The 20526-nt window shown below is 41.2% G+C and overlaps 1 protein-coding gene across 4 annotated transcripts in view; it reads left to right on the top strand.

Annotated features, from left to right (window-relative positions):
- The window catches only part of LOC120445406 (pneumococcal serine-rich repeat protein), a 56553-nt gene that overhangs the window by 11899 nt on the left and 24128 nt on the right, over positions 1-20526 (top strand). For 2 of the 4 annotated variants that reach the window (XM_039625839.1, XM_039625849.2), the window contains exon 2: positions 344-497. In XM_039625839.1, the coding sequence (XP_039481773.1) occupies positions 443-497 (55 nt within the window). In that variant the 5' untranslated portion in view covers positions 344-442. Of the gene's footprint in view, positions 1-340; positions 498-20526 lie in introns of all 4 variants that reach the window. The other 2 variants (XM_039625824.1, XM_039625831.2) reach the window with 1 other exon arrangement.

Below are 20526 nucleotides of genomic sequence, written 5' to 3'. Positions count from 1 at the left end.
CAATCATTTGACAACCAGCAAATTAATTAAGCAAACACCCAAAGACAAGCAAACCCACAAAGATACATAGATACGAAAACTACATAGAGCCATAATGATTACGGAGACTTGGACAATACGAACAGAGATAAATTAGCAGCATAAATGGTCAAAACAAGTGAAACGGCTAACAAAACCTGGCAACTTAATTGAAGAAGTGGTCGAGCGTAAAGTGTTAAAATAACTTTATAAACCCCATGATTTGTCTTTACCGCATTTCTATCTCTTTCTGCTTTTTTCTTTATTTTGTTGTATGTATTTTACTACCACTATTTATTTCCTGCCTTCACTTCACTTGCAGCAGCCAGCAGAGCGAAAGAGACAGCCGCGGATCGCCAGAAAGAGAGGGCAAATCGAATCGGTTGACGACGGCGGAGGTTTGACAATATGTTGAGCCCCCATAATGAAGGAAATTGATACGGAGACAACAGTAGTATGGCCAGCCTGGTGTTATTCCGGTAAGTCATGCCCCCTCACAAATCCCCCCATTTTTATTCCCAACTCCAAAATGGAGTGTTTCGTAGTATTATGACAACAATAGTGGTTAGGGGAGAGGGGAAAGAGGAAAGCTGTTGAAAGTTTAGCTATCGCTTTACGCTATTATTTCTGGGCCGCTCTGTAGTACCCTGTGAAATATACTAGACTTTTGGGTCTATAAGCTGAGCCACTGAACAACACTCTTTAGTCATAAGAATGAATGTTATGATACATATAATATATTTAAATTTATTTGTTTTGAGATCTAGCGTAAATTGTTTTAAGTAAAGTTCCTTTTGAAATACAAGGCAGTTATGAGTCACAGGGTACCTCAGCAGTTAACTAAAACCAACGACTGGCCTGTAGCAACTCTATTTGTTTATATTTATTTTACTTGATATTGATATTTACTTGATATTTTTTCGGGCTTAAATTTCGTACTGGACTGAGCCGAAAGGCCGATGGCCATTGTGGTGGCTGTCAACGCCTTGGTCAAAAGAGTTGTGGAATTGCGGCCTACTGTTTCTGTTTTTTTGCTGCTGCAGTTTATGATCAAATGGTTTTTGTATTGGACCTACTTGTGTTTTTTATGACTACTCTTTCGCTGTCGTAAATTTGTCTCACCCAGACCTTTGCCTTTGCTTTCGGGATTTGTTTTATTTATACGGACGGATTATTTATGGGCGTGTGACATTTTTCTGCTACTCCGTGATAGATTAATTAGATTGACTAGTTCGGTTGTTCACTTGCCGGGAAGTCAAGTATCTGAGCCATGATGTCATGGCTCCGTATCTGGTCCTCACCTTTGACTTTTGCTTTTGCTTTGGTCAGTCGCAGCCAGCATGCAAAAACGAGAATTTCTGTTCGACATGCACATTGTGAAACACAAAGAGTTTTTTAATGCCAAAACAACAATATACAGAGATCGGTAAAAAGTAAAAGGCAGAATTGAAGTAAAAAAAAATATGAGAGATTTCGGGTTTTTGTGACGTCAGATTAGGTTTGTTAAATAGATATATGTATGTAAATAATTGGCCTTTAATACTGCTCTCTTTAGTGTGTTTTAAATACTATTGATCAGATCACCGGCACATGAGCTCCTTGACGGTTTTCTTTTCTCAACATTTGATTTCAAAGTCGTATTTATCATAAGACTTATAATCATTAAGAAATACGTTTGGTCATGCCTGTATAATTTTGGAGACTAATTAGCATTGTTTCAAATTTATTAAACTGGAATAAACTTAATAATTTGTTTTGTTTATTAATCGATAGGAAACATTTACTTGAAAACGTGTTTAAAGATCCCAAAAGATCATGAAATAACTGTCGAGTGTACATATGTATTATATACTTCAGCGAACTGTACCTGAGGATTTACTTTTCAAGTTGACAACCTTTTGACCAAGCCAAATAAAAAAAAAGCCTGGCCGAAACCACTCCTGAATTCGACGAGTTCATCGAATATTTGTGAGCGGCAAATTAAGCATTCAGCATGCAAATTTTCATTAAATAAAATTAAATTCCCCTCCTCTCGATTTGACTTGACTTTGACCGGCTCCTCTGGCACTCCCGTCTTCTCCAGCTCCTCCAAATATGGCAAACGTTAAGGGACGGATGCGCGGGGACAAATGAACGCCCAAATGGCCGACAAGTGGCGATAAAATAAAAAAAAAAAACGAAAAAAAAAAGAAACGTATCGAGCTGCAGCAGCTTTAAAATTAAAATAATCAGAAATAAAAATAAACAAGCAACTGATGCCGAACAGCGGCGAAGACGACGTCGCCGATGATGATAATGATGAAAAAGATCGCTCGCCGGGCAAAATTAAAATGCAAAACGAGTCAGCACCGCAGTCCCAACGTCGGCAAGTCGCCGTGGAAAGGGCAACCATCCATCCCATACAGAAGCGACCCGCTCGCATCTCCATTGCGGCCAGGCTAATACCAATGCTGGCGAAAGATAATGTACTACTAGCTCGCTAAAGAGATTTCCACCTTGCGAAAAAACTACGCCTTTTTGTAGATTCAAAAAGTGTAAGAAAAGTTTGAAGAAATTGCAGATATGCACTCAATTTAGAGAGTTAGCTGCTAAGGCTAGGCACACACACTTTTCCGTACCTTGCGAGGCTTCACTGTACCGCCATGATATCAATATGAACTGCCCGTGCTGCTGGCAAAGGTTATAATGCATCTCCATCTCTGCTGCCGTTCCGTTCCGATCCGCAGCCGTCGTTCTTGTTTGCCTTTTGCGCTTTTCACTCGTTGGCACTCTGCTCAACTTGATGCTTTTGGTTTGCTTTTGGTTTGCTTTTGCTTTGCTTTGGCTGGGACCTCTTTTTGTTTTTGCTTGACTTGACTCCGAAACCTTTGACGCGAACTTATGCCCTGCGAGTGGCCATGGAATGTTGACTTGCTGTCTGTCTGGAGCCGAGAATGGCGAACGAGAATGAGTCGCAGTCAGACAGAAATCAGAGGGAGCCCAACACGAAGTCGGGTTAATAAGCAGCTACCATTTGCATTAATGCGATCCGCAAATACACTTTTCTCGTGTATGAATATTATGTGCTTCAGCTTTGCCTCTCGATTTTACAGTGGAATTTATTCAAATAAGCTAAGATAAGCTGATAAGCTAAGATAATGAGTTTATGAAAGTGGGAATGCAGATCAAAAGATCACTATCGGTTTCATTGATAATTCTGTAAAAATCTTTATCAGATGCATATCCTTTGTGAAAGGGCATCAGTTATGTGAATTAAATAATGCTTTTAGGTCCTATACATATATATAGTATATTACTTTGTATGCGGATGGCGTGCAGTAAGTCGACGTTGACTTTTAAAGGCGACTGCGCAGCAGCTTTACCCTCTGCCCTCTGTGATCCGCCACCTCCACCTCCCCATCATACTCCTCCGGTATTTTTTATGTGTGCTCAACTTTGCACTCGGAGCACAGTCAAAACGACTTGGGACACGCACACTGGTTGCTCTTTGGCATTGGAATTGCCTTACGTGGCATGCAAGCTGAAGCACTTTGCACACTGCACATTGCAAGTTGAACGTTGCGAGTTGCGAGTTGCTCGTTGCTGCTGCACTTATTTATTGTTTGTTGTTGCCGTGGTTATGATTTGCGATTTTTTCCCGCATATCGATGGCCACTTGGCCTGGGTCCGCCCCTCCCGAGTCCCGCGTCCCGGACTCCTGGATTCCCTCGTGCCCATGCCCTCTTAGCACGGTAGCCGCCTCAGGGCGCAATTATGCCACTTGTCGGAATTTCACTCAGACTGAAGAAGAAGAGGAGCAGATAAAGCAGCCGTCGCGCCGACGCAGTAGCTATCCCCCTTTCCTCATTTCGGTTTAGGCCCCAGTAACCAGTTAGTGCAGAGAACTATGGCCACTGAATAATCCATACTTTCTATGTCTATTTGAAAAGAATATGTGTACCTAAAAGTTGTATATATGTATGTTATATATGTATATATTACGTTATATATGCCTACTAAGGCAGTTACTTTCCACAATTAATAATCTTTCAACATATGTTGTCCTACCTGGTTTTCATATCTCAAATGCTCCATGTTGAAAATATTATTTGATTTAATCACTATTATCATATAAGCTAATGGACCTAAAACGGCAAAGGATGAGCAAAGCTTCCGCAATGAAACTTCTTTATATACAAGACTTCACTGTACCAGGTACTGGGTATGTGCGGACTTAAATTCATTTGTTTTGTTTCTGTTTCGGTCGCAGCTTGCGAGCCTAGAATCGCAAATGAGCAAAACGTGTAAATTATACGCGTCGCGGTCACAGCCAAAAGCAAATAAAAAAAATCAAAAAATTCCGCCTGGCTGCGACCCAAAGTAAAGTAAGGACAGAAGGTACACACTCACTTACTTACAAGCGGCGATACTGATTATTGACTGCCACTCAGGTTGGAGCCGAATTCAGTCAAAGTCGAGCTCACAGCTTAGTGGTTGTCGCCCAGAAGTGTTCAATTGGTTTTGGCGACACACCCGCAAAGAGCCAATCGACATTTCAACAGCAATCGGTGAAGTTGGAGATGGCAGAAGCTCCACAAACTGGCGATAATTATCGATTAGTCGCCGGAAAAAACGATCAAATCGATAAAATTAATAAGAACTGTCAATATTCAATGCATGAAGATATGTTGAATAATTAATGAAATTACGATTAATAAAAACGATTTCTTGGCTAGTTTATGCAAACTGTGTTTGAAACTTTTCAAATATCTGAGTTAAACAAGTCAGTTTCTCTCTCAATAATTGCTTCTCAGAGACAAAAACTGATATTTTAAGCTTGTTAACCAAAAGTTGCTGTTGGAATTTTAAGAATTCTTAGTATTATTTTTACAACACAAATAATACATACCTTAACAAGAAAATCGATTAATGCAGGGCAAAAAATGTTTACACAATAATTACCAATTTTTTGTAATCTTGCTTAAATTCTAAACGTCGGGGGTCCAAAATGATTTAGCAATTCTGCTTAAGCATTAAGGAACATTTTTGATAAGTTCGTTTTGTTTGTATATTTCTACCGTTCAGCATCTCCGCCCCATCAATGCTTGAGTTTCGGCCAATCTTAGGTATTTGATCCCACCGCACCTTTTAGGGGAGAAAGCCAAAAGTTCATCAATTTCCAGTGACCTTTTGCTGAATGCCGACTGCTTAGCTTAGCGATCTCTAATTGCATAGTAATTGATATTAATTAAGCGATATCAAAAGGTCTCTACTGCTTTTGGGGTCTTCTCTTTGCGATGGTTTATTTTTCATTTCTTTTTCATAGTTCGTGGAAATACCTGCCTACACAATCTGGTCAAGCGAAATGGAAAATAATTAAATAATAACAAATAAAAACGAACAAGTTAATGGCATTTGGGGGATGTCTGTTTGCTGTTCTTGTTGTTGTGGTCGTTGTTGCTGTTAAGTGTGTGTGCAGCTTTTTACATTAACAATTGAACTTGAACTGAGCTGCCGTATGGGCAAAAACAAAACAAAAACAAAAACGAGGTACGAAAAAACAAACGTTAACAAAAAAAAAAACGTTAGGCGCCCATAAATTTCAAGTGTATCTGTCTCTCTTTATCGGCGTGAGTGTGTGTTTGTTGAGTGCTCGTGTCTGTGTTAACCATGACTGTAACAAATTTAACGAACGTCATTGAAATGCCATGGAAAAAAGTCCGTGTAATTGTCAAGTCCAAGAGCGCGCGAAAAAATTAAAAACAAAAAATAAAACACCAACTGCCGCTCAATAAAATCAGCGAAACAACAACAATGCCACCATGCAAAGTTTGCGCCTTGTCCATTAAAAAAGCTGTGATTCCAAGCCACAGTTTTTGTTTTATTTTATTTATTATTTTTTTTTTTATGTTTTTCCTTTATAAAACTCACATACCACAAGGTTGATTCTCTCTTCACATAAACCCATATAGACTATACATATAAAGATACCAAAGCGTAGCTACCAAAAAGCAAAAACAACAAAGGATCGACAACGCTTTTAGAATTCAATTAAAAAATCATTGAACGACGCTCGCGCCCTGCTCAAAAGTAACAAGAAGAAGCAGCAGCAGTTGAAATTATAGTGCCTTCAAGAGGGGAGCGGGGGGAGGGGCATATGTAGGGGGCCAAGGGGGTTAGGGGTAGGTCAGACCAAACAGCGACGATCATTGGCGCAGATATTGACAAAATGTCGCAACGTGAGCAAAATCATTGATGAGTTAGCAGAAACAAAAGAACCAATCGCTCGATGCGTAAGTGCGAAAGGGAGAGGGCGACACACTATATAGTATAGGATCGGTTTGGATCGGGGATCGGCCAGTGTCGTCGTGTGTATCCCAAAATGCCTTTGCTTATTAACATTTTTAAGCAATTTGCAAAGGGGGATATGCACGGTAGGTTGGTTTTTGGAGGGGGGTGCTGTGGGACACGCAAACGACCTCAAAAACCCTGGGCTCGAATCGGGAAGTTGGGAGCAGGTGGGAATACCCTATAGGGATTACTAATTACGCTATTAGTACGAAATGGGATACGCTACTCATACGATGGTGATAAGAATATCACTCCTTATGTGTTGCTTATAACTATTAAACTTTATTTAATAAGTATGATATAAGCATTCAATTAAGTGTTGGTGTCCAAAACTCGATTTTAAATTTGAAAACATCGCTCTCTCTTCCTGGTGAAACCGCAGTTGAGATCTTGTCAAAGTTTTAACTGCTTTTAAAGAATTTTTCCATTTCGTTTGCTATTCGTTCTGTTCGTTTCTGTTTGCCTCCTTCACGATGCGCGTGACCCCAAGACAAGCGAGCCAGACTCGGGCAAACACTCTGGGCCATGTTTTTTGTGCCGGCCTCGACTTGGCTTTATGACACCCAACACACAGACGAACAAACCCCAAGATCTCGATGGGTGTGTGAGCGAGTCTGTTTGATTATTCAATTTGAAAGTTATTCATTATGCGATCACGTACTCGAAGCAACCGAATTGTGAGCACACAGGCCAGTGCGCAGAGGTCAACGCACGGAGTCAGAGTTGTCAATCAGTCAGTCGCCAGTCAGCTTGGCCAAAAATCTTTTACCGAAATTGAATTTCTGACACATTATTTATCTGGCAGCGCTTTTTTTTATTTTTTTTTTTCGTTAGCCCCTCTTCAAAATGTTTTTATGCGGCCTCTAATGAAGTTTTCACTCGGTCCCCCGGTTTTTTACGACCCCAAACGTCTGTAACCTCAAATTAGTTGTTGCCAGAGTTCCAGAGTTGCCGCAGTGCCATCGTTAAACGATTCTACGATTCTACGGTCTCGGACCAGATGGTTTCCTGTCTTGTCCTTGCCACCGCAAATGACAAAAAATTAACAGACTCCAGATCCGCGATCACCTTGCCTTGGCATCTAATCCTCATCATCGGACTGGACTGCAAACGGAGGGCACCAGTAGAGATGCTGGCTCACTCGGGTATAGGAGATGGAAGATGGCAGGCTGTAAAATTGCCATTAAATAGTTGCCGTTCCTGTTGATTTTTATGTTTGCGTGTCTTACACTAAGACAAATAGATGATGTTGCAAGAAATAAAGGAATTTATTGGGATTAATATTTAAAAAGAAGTGGAATAGATTTATAGAATTCCTGTATACAGAAATTACTACATATGCTTAAGGATTAAATTCAAACACATTTTTAGTTAACTTGTTAAATCAATGCATTGTAGTGTTTATCTCAGTGCAGTTGGATGAGCCTTTCGACTTCCTCTGGCGCTTTCTGTGATATTTACACTTTTGCCTTCTGCCTTCTTTAGTTGAAGTCGAAGTAGAAGTTGAAGTTGAAGTAGAAGTATTCATTTTTATGTTTACTTAGCCTCCTTCCAGTCCTGTGGCTCCTCCCCCTGGCCACTTGCTGCATCTGCTGATGATGTCTCAATTAGTTGGTCTCTTGTGGATTTTTGTGGCTTACCCCAAGAGCTGCAGAAACTATTAAAAATATTCGCGCGTGTGTGTCTGTGTGTGAATGGGCAAAACTTTGCCATTTCACGGGGATCGTTATCTGCTTTGGCCGGATATTGCGAGCATAGTGATTTATCTAGCAGATAATAATGATATCTTGTGTATCTCGTGCATCATTGTAGGCTGTGCCGTCTAAGTTCACATTCCACTTATCTGGTTACTCGTAAGTGATCTTTGGGTCTGCTATCTTGCAATTTAAAGTTTGCTGTGCATGGCACATTTACCATGTTACGTGGTTTATAGCCTCTGTCAAGGGTCATCTTTCTTGGCTAATAAATATTTGAATGGCCTCATTCGGTTTTTCGTATCACTACTTTGAGTCTATATATTAGATCACTTTGCTCAAGAGATCATAAGAAATCTAGTACTTATACTTAATCCGCACGAGAAAATGCAGAATAGTCAACTGAGATCAGCAAGGCATTCCCCCATTTGAGATTCCCCAACTTCCTTTAAAAGATCCTCTGTCAACGCTCCTTTTGAGGGCATCCACTAATAGTTCACACACATCGGAGGAGGAGGAGGAGGAGCATCTCCTGGCTCCCCAGTCCAAATTCTGGAACCAACTTGAACCCATGGGAGGAATTATGCAAAACTTCCGTAACTGTACAATATGCATATGAGGAGAGAAGGCCTAAACGTTTATTATCCCCCCCAAATCACCATGCGCCTTTGGTGATTTTGGGCCTGCAGCATAATAGTTCAATCACTTGTCGCCTCGAAAGCGCATTCATCTCAGTCAGCCTCAGCCCTGCTGGATTCTCCGCGCCTTTCTCTATTTGTCACAAACACCAATTTCGTGTGACAAATTTGTATGGCTCGCCAGCTCGCCAGTTTGCCAGTTGGCAAACGATCTCTTTGTGACTTCTTTGGGGTATTCGTTTTGGGCCTGTGTGTGATGCCAAATATGGTGACTCCTTCTACGCGGAGGAGACCTGCGATGGGAGTACTTTATGCCTAGATATGTGAGTTGACTGCGACTATATTCAAATGGGCAGCCAAAAGATGCGGATGAAGATGAGCGGGCAGAGGAAGCGGCAATTCGCTGCCGTTGTCTTCTGGCAGTTTGTCGCGCATTTAAAATGCAAATTATCATCATTATGATGGGCCATCATCATGCCCATCATCATCATCGTTATGATCATCGGCCGACAGCCTCCTGCCATCTGCAGTCTGTGCGCGCCAAATTGTTGTTGGCAAATTATTACCTTGGCCAAAGCCATAAACATTTTGGCATGTCTTCACGTGCCACGATCATCATCATCATTACCATCCTCATCGTCGTTATTGTGTTGATCAGGCAGCAAGCAAAATGGCAAGACGGGGGTAGGCAACCTCAAAGTCAGTCATAAATTTGTCACAAAAATATATATACATACATAAAGTCTGTCCAAGTCTTGGGTCCCCAGTTTGTGCCTGGCTTTCTGCATGTGTGTGTTTGTGATTTGTCAATCCGTCACTGAAGCGCCGTTCCTTGGTCTGGCAATTTATGGAGGAGTCCTGCTCCTGCCTCAGTTCCATCTAAAGGATACTTAGTTGGAAGAATTTCGTACTTAAGGATTATCAACTTGAAGGCATTCAACAGATTAAATATATAGGATGACTTCACTGAAATCGAAAGTGATCATGTTTTGGTATCAGATCAATTATTGATAATCCCTGATACGATCTGTATCTGTATCTGTATCTGTATCTTTTCCTTTCCAGAACTGTTTCTTACGCCTCCATTACTCCCATTTGCGCGATCTTTTGTCTGACCGAACTTATTCCCCTCCACTGTGGAGGGTAGAGGGTACCCCACCGCGCTTTTGTTGTTGTTGTCACGCGCTGCTTTTATGCAAATATTGTGCTATTAAATTGTATGGTGCACGCGTTATTTATTCTTTAGGTCTTTATAGTCGGCGCGGTGAGGAGAGAATTACGATAAAATAATCGACAAAAATTAAAGACACCATATAAATCGCGATTGTTTACGTCGCTGGATATCATTATGGCCATTTATGTTGCATAAATTACGGCGTTTCAATCTTTTGTCATTTGCAGAAATGGCAATTCAATTGATCGTTGCCGGGGTTATATAAGGCCAAGAAATTGAAGATAATGCGGTACTTCTCTAAAGTGCATAGCCTTGAGAATCAGATATTATACATTTAAAATTTCAATACTTAACATATATAATATTAGGTACTATGTTCTGTCTAAATGTTTGTAGGAGCTATGCAATTTGAAGAAGTGGTTAAAAACTACGAGGTTTCCATATGTGCACATTGCAGCACACTCAGCTGCTCGTGTAACCCAGACTTCACCCCGAACCTTTTAGAATGGCATTACATATTCTTAAATGCAACTGTGTTGATATTAATACTTAATCACCAGCTGATTATTGGCCTGCTGACATATCCCTGACTCATCGTCCGTCCCGAGCTGTCGATCTACTAGAAACTCTTATCTGACTCACAGGGTTCAGTCGTCCCCAGCGACAAGTGTGTTGACCTATTTTGTGGTTAACCCCAAATGCAGGCGATTTCGCCACGCCTACCCCTGATCGCCACCTCGTGTGGCATTGCAGCACGTAGTTGCCCCCTCTCCCTCCCACTCCCACTCCGCTGGCACCTACGCACGCATTATACGTGCACCTATATCTGTGTGTATGTATGTATATGCATATGTGTGTGCTCAATGTATATACATATGAACTCTGGTGAACTGCTGAAAGCAAAAATGAAATGGCGACAAAGGCAAAATGGCAATATCAATCAATTCGAGTAGCGCGAGTGAGGGAGATGCAAGAGATCTAAAAAAGAGTACCCACCTCTCTGCAGGGGGAAGGAAAGGAGTAGAGAGTGAGAGGGTGGAGAGCGTAAGCGAGAGAGCGACAGAGAAGGAGAGTCGGCGGTCGTGGACATCGCCGTTTTGGTTTTTCTGTTGTTGTTGTTGTTGTTGTAGTCGTCTATATTTACACTTGTGGCCTCTTATCAAATGGCAGCGGCGCAGTTGACTTTTTTGACGTTTGTGTATACACTCTCCACGGCTGAATTTGTTGTTCCCATTGCTGCTGTTGTTGTTATTGTTGTTTTTGTTGTTGCGGCTGATCTGTGTACTATATGTGTACTATATGTTGCTGTTGCTTTCGCATTTTGTACGCGTCGACCGCCGCTTTGCCGCTTTGACTTTTTTGCTCTGCGATCGTTGCGTTTTATTTTAAATATACATATGTATGTATACACCAATCTCAACTCGGGGGCAAAATGGGAGCAGTCCACATTGAAATTGAAAAACCCCAGAAAGAACAGTAAAACTGGGAAGAACACGTTCACAGGGTCTCAAAAAGTTGTAAGATTATAAAAGTCTAAAAATGGTTTAAAAAGTAATTAATAAATAAAAATATAAAAATAATGTACATATATTGGAGCTACAAAAATATTGCAATATTGCTTATATCACATGAGTTTTTAGTAATCCATAATTTTAAAGTTTTTTTATGAGCTCACTATTACAACACTTTAATTCCAACACCACCCAATCCTAATTGCGTGAACAGCATTGTTTTTGGTTCGGGTTTGGTTCCACTCTAACCAGACGAAGTCGCCATGTGCGATAAGTTCGCGTGCAAAGGTTTTGAACTGCTTGAACTCGTTGGTACACACCATTCTACTGGCAAAACGGCAGCAAATGTGTATGTTTTCATATGCCAACCTTCACGGCGACGTGCAATATGCGCACAGAATAACCCATATTCGTGGTGAGCAGGAAACTATACATATTCACTGCCTTCTGGGCGATCGTGTTTAAGATTTATAATTGCATATTAAGTATACGCCAAGTCAGCCGGCGGGGGTGTGACGTGAAATGATAAGTGCTGAAGTCATTCAGACGTATTGATTGGGCTGAAAAACGATTGCAGATGTTGTGTGTCAGGTGGTTTGATAAAAGCAAATATTTTATACTATACATTGGGTCTCAAGTTTACTGTCTGTCTGTCAATCTAAATATTAACAATACAATAGTTTCGTCAACTAATTAACAAAAAAATGTGTGCATCGCAGTAGCTAAGCCAAAGCACTTGACCAAAATCCTCCGTAATAGGTGACATTGCGTATACGCAGCGTTATCAATGCGACACTTAGCAAAGTACCAATAGAACGGAATTGATATGAAATGGATTCCCATGAAATAGAATCATATTAGTGTCAAGTGTAAATAGCACACATTTTCAACTATTTTGATGCCTTCTAGTCTATGGCCATTTTATGTGCGCTCTAACCTTGCGCCATCAATCTTTGGCCTTAACTAGCTTTCAACGGCCTTACGTATGGCCACCACAAACACATTAAACAAGATGCGGATGCTGCTGCAAGACTCAGAACTTGTTAACAGGACAGAGCACAGGAAAACACGCCCCAAAAAGCACTCATTACCCCCCAAAAAAAAAAAAAAACAAAAAACATTCGACCCATAGTCCAAAACCAAAACCAAGATCAAGTCCACCTCGCAGTCGTCTCCTCATTCGCTTTGGCCATAAATTTGTGGCGAACTGGGCTTGAACTCGTATGAAATTTATGTGCAACATGCACCGATTTTGCCAGCTATACATTACAACTGCTACACATGTTATATGGAGATAGGGAAGCATATAGACGGATGCTGACAGAGAGCTAGAGTCTAAAGAGACTGAAAGCGGCTCCTTAGCGGTTTCTTTATCGCCCAATATCAATCAAGTCCACTGAAATTTGTTGCACATTCGAGGATTCTGCGACCATTGAAGTCTATCCACTATATGAAGTTCAGGAGTTTGTTGCTTTTAACGGCTAAAAATCCATAATATGCTTCAGCAGTTTGTCTCTCTTTGACGGAATTTGCATTTGTTAAAATACTTCACGTCAAAGAATTTACAAACATGAGAGAGTTAGGTGGTTTAGCTTTAATTTAGTATCTTGCTGAAAGGAAAGCACATTCCTTTAACAAGGGTTACTGTATATGACCTCATCTCCCCAAATAAGCATATTAAAGCACTCTAATGCGCAACTACTACCCTGATAGATTGTTTAAAGTTGGGCAAACAGTTTTAGTGGCCCAGCCGGGCGACTGGATCGTTTAATTGCTGACAAATTTATAGAGCGATGCGCATTAATTCGCTGCGCCTAAAATCACAGAAGTGCATTAGCCGGAGACGAGACAAGAAAGTAGAGGAGATGGAGTCGCTGGTCGTGGCTGGTCCAACGCCATCATCACCCGTCGCCAGAGACTCAACCTCAATCCCAAATGTGCAGCCAATGTGCAAATGTTTTTTTTTTTTATTATTATTACTGCTGCCGTTTGGGGGCCTTCTTTTTGCAGCTTTCATCTAAAACCAACAGCGGCAGCCACAGACACACAGAAACAGACACATCACTACGATGCTGCCGGCAGACACGATCTGCTAGCCTCGGCGCGGACCGTTCATTTAATTATCGAATTTAATTAATCTGCACTTGATTTCCTCGCCTTAGCCCCAGACTCGGACGGGAATCAAGCCGATCTGCCACTCCACCCCACTCCACCCCACTCCACTGCACTCCATTCCATGCGGCCCGACTTGGCAGGTGCCTTTGAGGCATGCGCACATCTGGTTTCCCTCCCGTTCGCCCCACCTGCTCCCCTTTGGGGTCTCGCTCTAACTATCATATCGGCATCAATTGGCAAATTGTTTTATACGTTGTTTTTTATTTCACCGCATTTCCTTCGGTATATATTTAATTACCTTGAAGTCAAATTGTTTGATGGTTTTATTTTCAAATCCTTAGAGTACTGCTCTCATTTACCATTCATGCTTTATTTCATATAATTTATAAATGGCTTCATTTTTAAATTACTCCTATATTCTGGTAGGGTACTCTTATTTTAGGACCCATATTCTTAGTTTTAAAGGCTGACGTACTAAACGAACTGAAATCTGTTTGTCGTGACTAGAACAACATTACTTAAGCGTAAAGCTTAAATACTAAAAAGGTCACAAGAGCATTAAAATTCGAACGTTATAAAGTTTTTACTAAAAATAACTTGCATTTCATACTGTTTAAGCTTAGATCTATACTCACAAATTACTGATTCTTGTAGAGATAGTATGTTTTTAAGATAGTTTCAAAGTACTGAAAGAAGCTCAAGCAATAGGTAATGATCCTGCAGCATCATAAATCCGCAGTCCAAGAAATAATTATTAGCAAAAAGGGAACTGATGGCTCGAATGGGGTGGCGCAGAAGGAGCTGAACCTTCCACATTGTTGGGGCTGCGAGTGCAGCCCACGGAGCGGAGGCATGCAGCACACGCGAATATGCAACGGAGCAGCAACATTAAACATGCAACGCGGAGCCAAGAAATCGGGCGAACATCTAGTAAATTTATGAACCTGAACCTGGGCCACCACCACCACCGTCACCACCACCAGATGCAGACGGAGGGGCTCGGGAAGGTTGAAGCTGGCAATGGCGATGGTGATGGCAATGGTGATGGTGATGGAGAGTGGCGGGGAAATCAAGTAAAAATCAAATTAAAACCAGAGCAGGCAAGCACGAAATTTCTAAGGAAATTTCACCCCGTATGTGGCATGCAACAAGATGTTTTTACTCGGTTAGTTTAGTTTTTTCTTCTTTTTTTTTTTAGTTTCTTGTCTTATTTTTTTGATTTTTGCGGTGCGCCTGGTGAATGACCAAAACCAAACTAAAAACCAAAACCAAAAGCGCAGCAAGGCGAGGCGAACAAGAAGAAGAAGAAAGCCACAGTGAGATAGCGACGTCGACGCAGGAGAAGAAGATGAAGAAACCTGTGCTAATTATTATTTAGAGCTGGCCTGGCAGCAATCTGCACCAATTTAACCAAATAAGGCGCTTTTAGCGGCCAAATGCATTGCGCCGCCTGCATTGCATGCAACCATGTGGAAGGGGGTTTTGGGTTCCGATCGGATTGGATTGGATCGGATGGTATGGTACGGTATGGTTTGGTTTGGTTTCGTTTGGTTTCGTTTGGCCAGTGTGATATGGCAGAGGTGGAGAAATCTCTAGCTAAAAGTTGAAAGGCCTCCTCCGATGGCCTCACTGTGCAATCGAGTGCACAGATGTGTGGTGCATGTATATGAGTGTGTGTGTGTGTGTATGTGTGTATGCTAAGGTGCACCTGTTTTACAGGAATTCAGAACCAGCGTCGTTGTCGATAATAAACTTTAATGCTAATAGTGGTTGTACATCATCTGCAATGGACCAAAAAACGACAAGGTGGGGTCTAGTGGTGACACCGTGACACGGTGGAAATATGGCTGTATAAGTATTTAGGCCACTTAACCCAAAGTTTTACGCATTTCACTTCTGAATTGCTTACATTTGAAAATTTAACCCTGTTGGTGAAGTTCCCAAAGAGTTCTTTGTTATGTCATGAATTCATATTGCATTTAGCTAGTTATGATAGTCTAGAGATTACTCAGTTCAATCCTTTTAAGGGGGTCGATTATTTCGAAATGAGGCTATGCAATTCCGGGAACTCCACCATATATGGGAATATAGTCCGTGAGTCACGCATTTATCTCCTCTTTAGAGCTAGGCTTTCCGCTCCATACGATAGGTCTGACACTTGTCCGTAGTCGAGCGTGTTGAGAGGTTGGGTAAAATCAAATTCCATTAAAGCAATTATGCAGTCCGAAGACATCGCCCAGGCACCAGCTTACCTCAATGAGAAGCGCAAAGAGAGGCGCGTCTAACACTCACACACATATACACACACACACACACACACTCGCACAGCATGTGTCTACATGGAACAGGTACCAGTTTGTCCAGTTCAAATGGCAGAGGTGTTAATAATTTATGAAATTTTTCCCTCCGTTCTTGACCACTTTTTTTGTACTATTTTTTCGCTTTGGCTGTCCGTTATGGAGTCGCAGAATGTTGGAAGAAAATCATTTGCCATTTCCGTCTTGCGCCGCGCTCTGATTTGATTTGAAATTTCAATTTGGCGTGGACCTGTGGGGAACACAGTGTTATGAACCGTTAGAGCGCTTTAATTTTTTTTTTTTTTTTTTTTGCGGTTGTCCAATGGTTTCAGTTGGCGTCCGTTCCAGTTCGCTATCTGTGTATTTTATTATTGCATTTTCCTTAAGCCAATCCTAGGTCTGTCATTAGGCGATATGGCGCCGACTGGCTAATCAATTTATAGCGGCAAGTTGGAAAAAGACAAACAAGAACTTTTGAAATCCTTACAAATAAGCAGAGGTTTTGGAAACATATGTTCTTTGATATAGTTCATAGTGACACAACTTAAAAGGCCATTAAACCTTGGTAAATTCCACCAACTGAAACAATTTGGATTTTTTGTTTGCATTTGTATTCCGGTTAATTTCCACACGCTATTGTTTTCGCAATTTGCAATTCCACTGAGATTGCTATCCCATAAAGATAAGGGATTCGTCCAACAGATATGACAAATCAGAAAAATACACGATAGGCAGCAAAACTGGGTAAATTTCGGGGCAAACCAGGCAAACAGTTGGATGGAAGATCTCTAATGAACTTTGTATTACTTTCACCCAGAGCGGCAAACAACAATTGAACTAGAGCTTCAGAATGCCGTACAAAAGGCTAGGCCAAATATTATCATTGAAACGTGCCCCACAATCTTTAACACCTTTTGATGATCTAATAAATGCGACATGATTTTCGAAAACCACAAAAAACGACCCAAAAAGTTGAGAACGTGGAAAAAAAGAGAGCAAAGGGGGGAAAACACACACACACACACGCTGACGAAAACATCGTGAACCATGAGAAGGCCATATACGAGTACTAAGCCCCCTATATAGAAATAAATACATCATCATCATCATTGTCGTCACCATCATGATCATGATCATCAGCATTGCGAACATACATACATATATAGTTCAACTGGCACTTGGACAAACAAGGCGATAAGACCCCGCGACCAGAGCACAACACTTGAGATACAAGAAATCACGTAAAAAGGAAACTGAAACTGACTGAACTCCAGCTGAAACTGAAGCAGAGTAGAGCGATGCAGATACAGATACAGATACTGATACTGATAGGCCACCATAAATGTTTATCTATAAGAAATGTGACAAAAAAGAGCGAATAGAAACTGTCGAGCAGGAACAGTAAGGTTACACTAATCACAACTAGCCATGGACTCTATAAGAATATGTAGCTAGTTACCAAGACAAGTACTCTCTTAGACTGAGACCAACGACATATTTGTTCATTTGTTCAGTATTATAAGGAGATTGGGAAAGTCTTTATAGATATGCTGGCCAATTGTGTACCATTTGTTTTTGTTTCCTAATGAACTCTGGTTATTTTGTATTATAAACTTTTTAATGGTATATGGCAATACTACTCCAATTGCGATTTAGTTATGAGACAAGCACAATTTCAGGGGTTACAAAACTGCATTTCACAAGGTACACTTCTGATCCCCAACACAGCAAAGCTCACAATCTACGATGGCCAGATATAAGGAATAGAATAGAACGAGGCAAATAATACAGCTATAGGGGTTATAAAGAGCCAGTCATTGAAGAGGCTAAATCGAATCGAACTCGACACGAATTCGGTTCAGGGCCTTGTGTCGTAGATAGGCCGAATCGCTCCCAATTCCCGCTGAACTGATACGACAACCCGGTACCGTACCATACGTCCAGAAAAACCCTATTTATCAGCGCACTTCAGTGTTACCTTCTTGACTTACTGATACTCGTTTATATATTCGGTTTATTTACTCTTCTTACGGAACAAGTCGGGAACAAAGGTTGAACCCTATGGCGATAACAACAGAGCAGAGTTTGCATAAAGGGCAAAGGGGGGCAAAGTCAGCTGGTAAGCTGGCGCTTATTTGGTTTTCAAATGAGGTCAAAAGAAACAATAAAACTCGGCTGATAAGCCGCACTCCCCAATTGGATCTTCCACGCCGACGCTCGGACATGAAATCAGCTATCGACAGCGATTGCTTGCGTCAGAGGTTAGGGTTTTTTTTTTGTATTTGGATTTTTGGGTACTTTTGCTCAAGGTCTAGACGAACGAATATGTGACCCTTCATTGCCAGCTGTGTGGGTCAGAAATCAATTGCAAATGGTCGGTGCTACATCATGTTGCGCAGTACACTCGTACTTCTATTTGGCGCATGAAAAATGGTCACATGACGGGTCGGCAGCTGTGTTTGCCAGCACATCGTATACGTACTTGTATCGCACCCAATGGCAATGAACTTTGCCGCGGCCAGAACTCAAACTCAAACTCAAACTCAAAGCGAAGCCCAAACCCAAATCCAATCGCTGTGCACCCGCGCTCCGCCACTTTCTATGATGCGAACGTGCTCGGTCCTAAGTTTCGATGTCGGCACCTATTCTCCTAGTCTATTAGTACTATTGACACTTGTCGACCCAACGGCGAACCGAAATGCGGCCTGTCACCGTGCGGATCGCTCACACACAGATACTCCCTCAGGTATGGGCGAACGGTGGGGAGGAAAAACATAACGTCCAAGTGGAAAAAGTCAACAGTGTCGCCGCGCATGGCACATGTTGGGTCGAGGTTTCTAGTCCCCCTCGTTCCCGTACTGCCCTATCGGGTACGGCTTCCTCCATCATCGCAGTCATGATGATCTTCACCATTCGACATTCGGCACTTAGCACCATTGGCACCAAGCGATGCCAATCAGGGGTCTATGGGGAGCATTGCTGACCGAGCGCACAGTGGTGCGAAAGCAGCCCAAAAGTGTACTTGAAAAGTACAATTCTTAATAAACATTGTAACTGGTAAATGAAACGTTAAATTATTTCAAATCCACGAATTTTATTAACAGTTAAGCTTTTTTTTAGTTTAATGTGTTTTTTTAAAGTTTTTAGTTTAAAATATATAAAATGTATTCCACTTTATATCAACCATACTTATTCAAACACGTTCGTCTTCCATTCCAACAATTTAATGGCGGTTGACTTTTGTATTTTCTATTCTGGCGCTATATACCCGCCATTTAATTTCTATGCTAACCAATGATAAACTAAATTTTATGATAACGCACAGACAAATTATTAAACAGCAGATATATACGCACATTACGAACTCCAAAATGAAGGGTGAAATTTGATATGAAGTCAATCGGCAGGGGAGCTTTCGTTGTGTTGACCAAAACCAATGCAATTCCGAGCCACGATTCTGGTTCTGTTTGGATTCGGATTCCGATTGTGGGGATCGTAACGAGTTTAAAACTACAAATTGTTGTTAATTTCGCTTGTAAATATTTCATTTAATTATTTATGCTGTGTGCTTTTGGCTCCCAAACTTGCGACCGACTGGATGTGGCTCCAAGTCAGTGGCTAGGTGTGAGTATGACTTGGTGTCTGGTTCTGGGTTTGGTTCTGGGATTGGGATTGGGATTGGGATTAGGTGTGTGTGTGGCTTCCATCAATTTACACCTACGGACAGAGAACCGATAGCTTCTCCACCTGGTGCGACGAACAGGTAAAGGTCAATGCTTGTGCACGCATTGATACACGTATTTGCTTTTTCATTTTTGCCAGTTAACTTACAATTAAATTATTTATGCGCGCGGCAAAGTAAATAACCAACTGTTGCGTATCCAAAAATTGAAAATAAATAACTGGGTAAATACACCATTTATTTGCTTTGCCCGTACGAGGGAACTCAAAACCCGACCATAAAAGTAGAATATGTTCATTTTCTTTGGATATCTTTATTAATGGTTGTGCCATTATGTATGGTACCCTTTATATTGTGAAACATCGCTTGTTCTTTTTATGCACGTTACCCTATCTGGTTATTAAACTGGGGTTCAGTTCAAATTTAAACAACTTACTACAAAAACTATTCGAGCAATTTATAGATACATACATCAGAATATTTTGCCCATCAATGAAGGGAATATAACTTTAATAAATGTCTCCATTTCGCCGCTGCTAAAGTCGAGTTATCTTCAACTAGAATTTCTACGCCGGTTGCTGACACCTAGCTTCCCCATTTGAGTGGGCTTTTGTTGCGACTGTTTGGGTTTGCTGCTGTTTGTTTGTTTGTTTAATGATTGCCTTTTCCGGGCCCTGTAACTGTTCGGTTCGAATCGCAATGTGTTGTACTGTACGCGGCACTGAGGTGCACTTCGCGCCCCCTGGCTCACCCCGATAATTAGCTTAGGGGTTCAACGATGCAGGTCAATGGTTTTGTTAACATATTATAAGTTATTTTAACCTTTGGCCGATTTGCATGCGACGCAAGCCTCGAGCTTTTTACACCACAATGTATTTGGCTCAGTCTATGGGTGCGTGTCACTGCGAGTGTATTATTGTGTGTGCTTATTGGTTTCCGTGCACAGTTACAAATTGGTTATTTCTTTTAAAGTAAATATTCAAAATAAACTGATTAATCTACACTTATTTTGTTAGGTAAGTTTTGAGTCTTGCAAAGCTAATTTTAAACATTTTTTCCGCATACAT

This window comes from Drosophila santomea, chromosome 2L (assembly GCF_016746245.2).
Source record: "Drosophila santomea strain STO CAGO 1482 chromosome 2L, Prin_Dsan_1.1, whole genome shotgun sequence".
NCBI lineage: Eukaryota > Metazoa > Arthropoda > Insecta > Diptera > Drosophilidae > Drosophila > Drosophila santomea.
The sequence above is the reverse complement of the archived record's forward strand: the minus strand, read 5'-3'. Positions and strand labels throughout refer to the sequence as shown.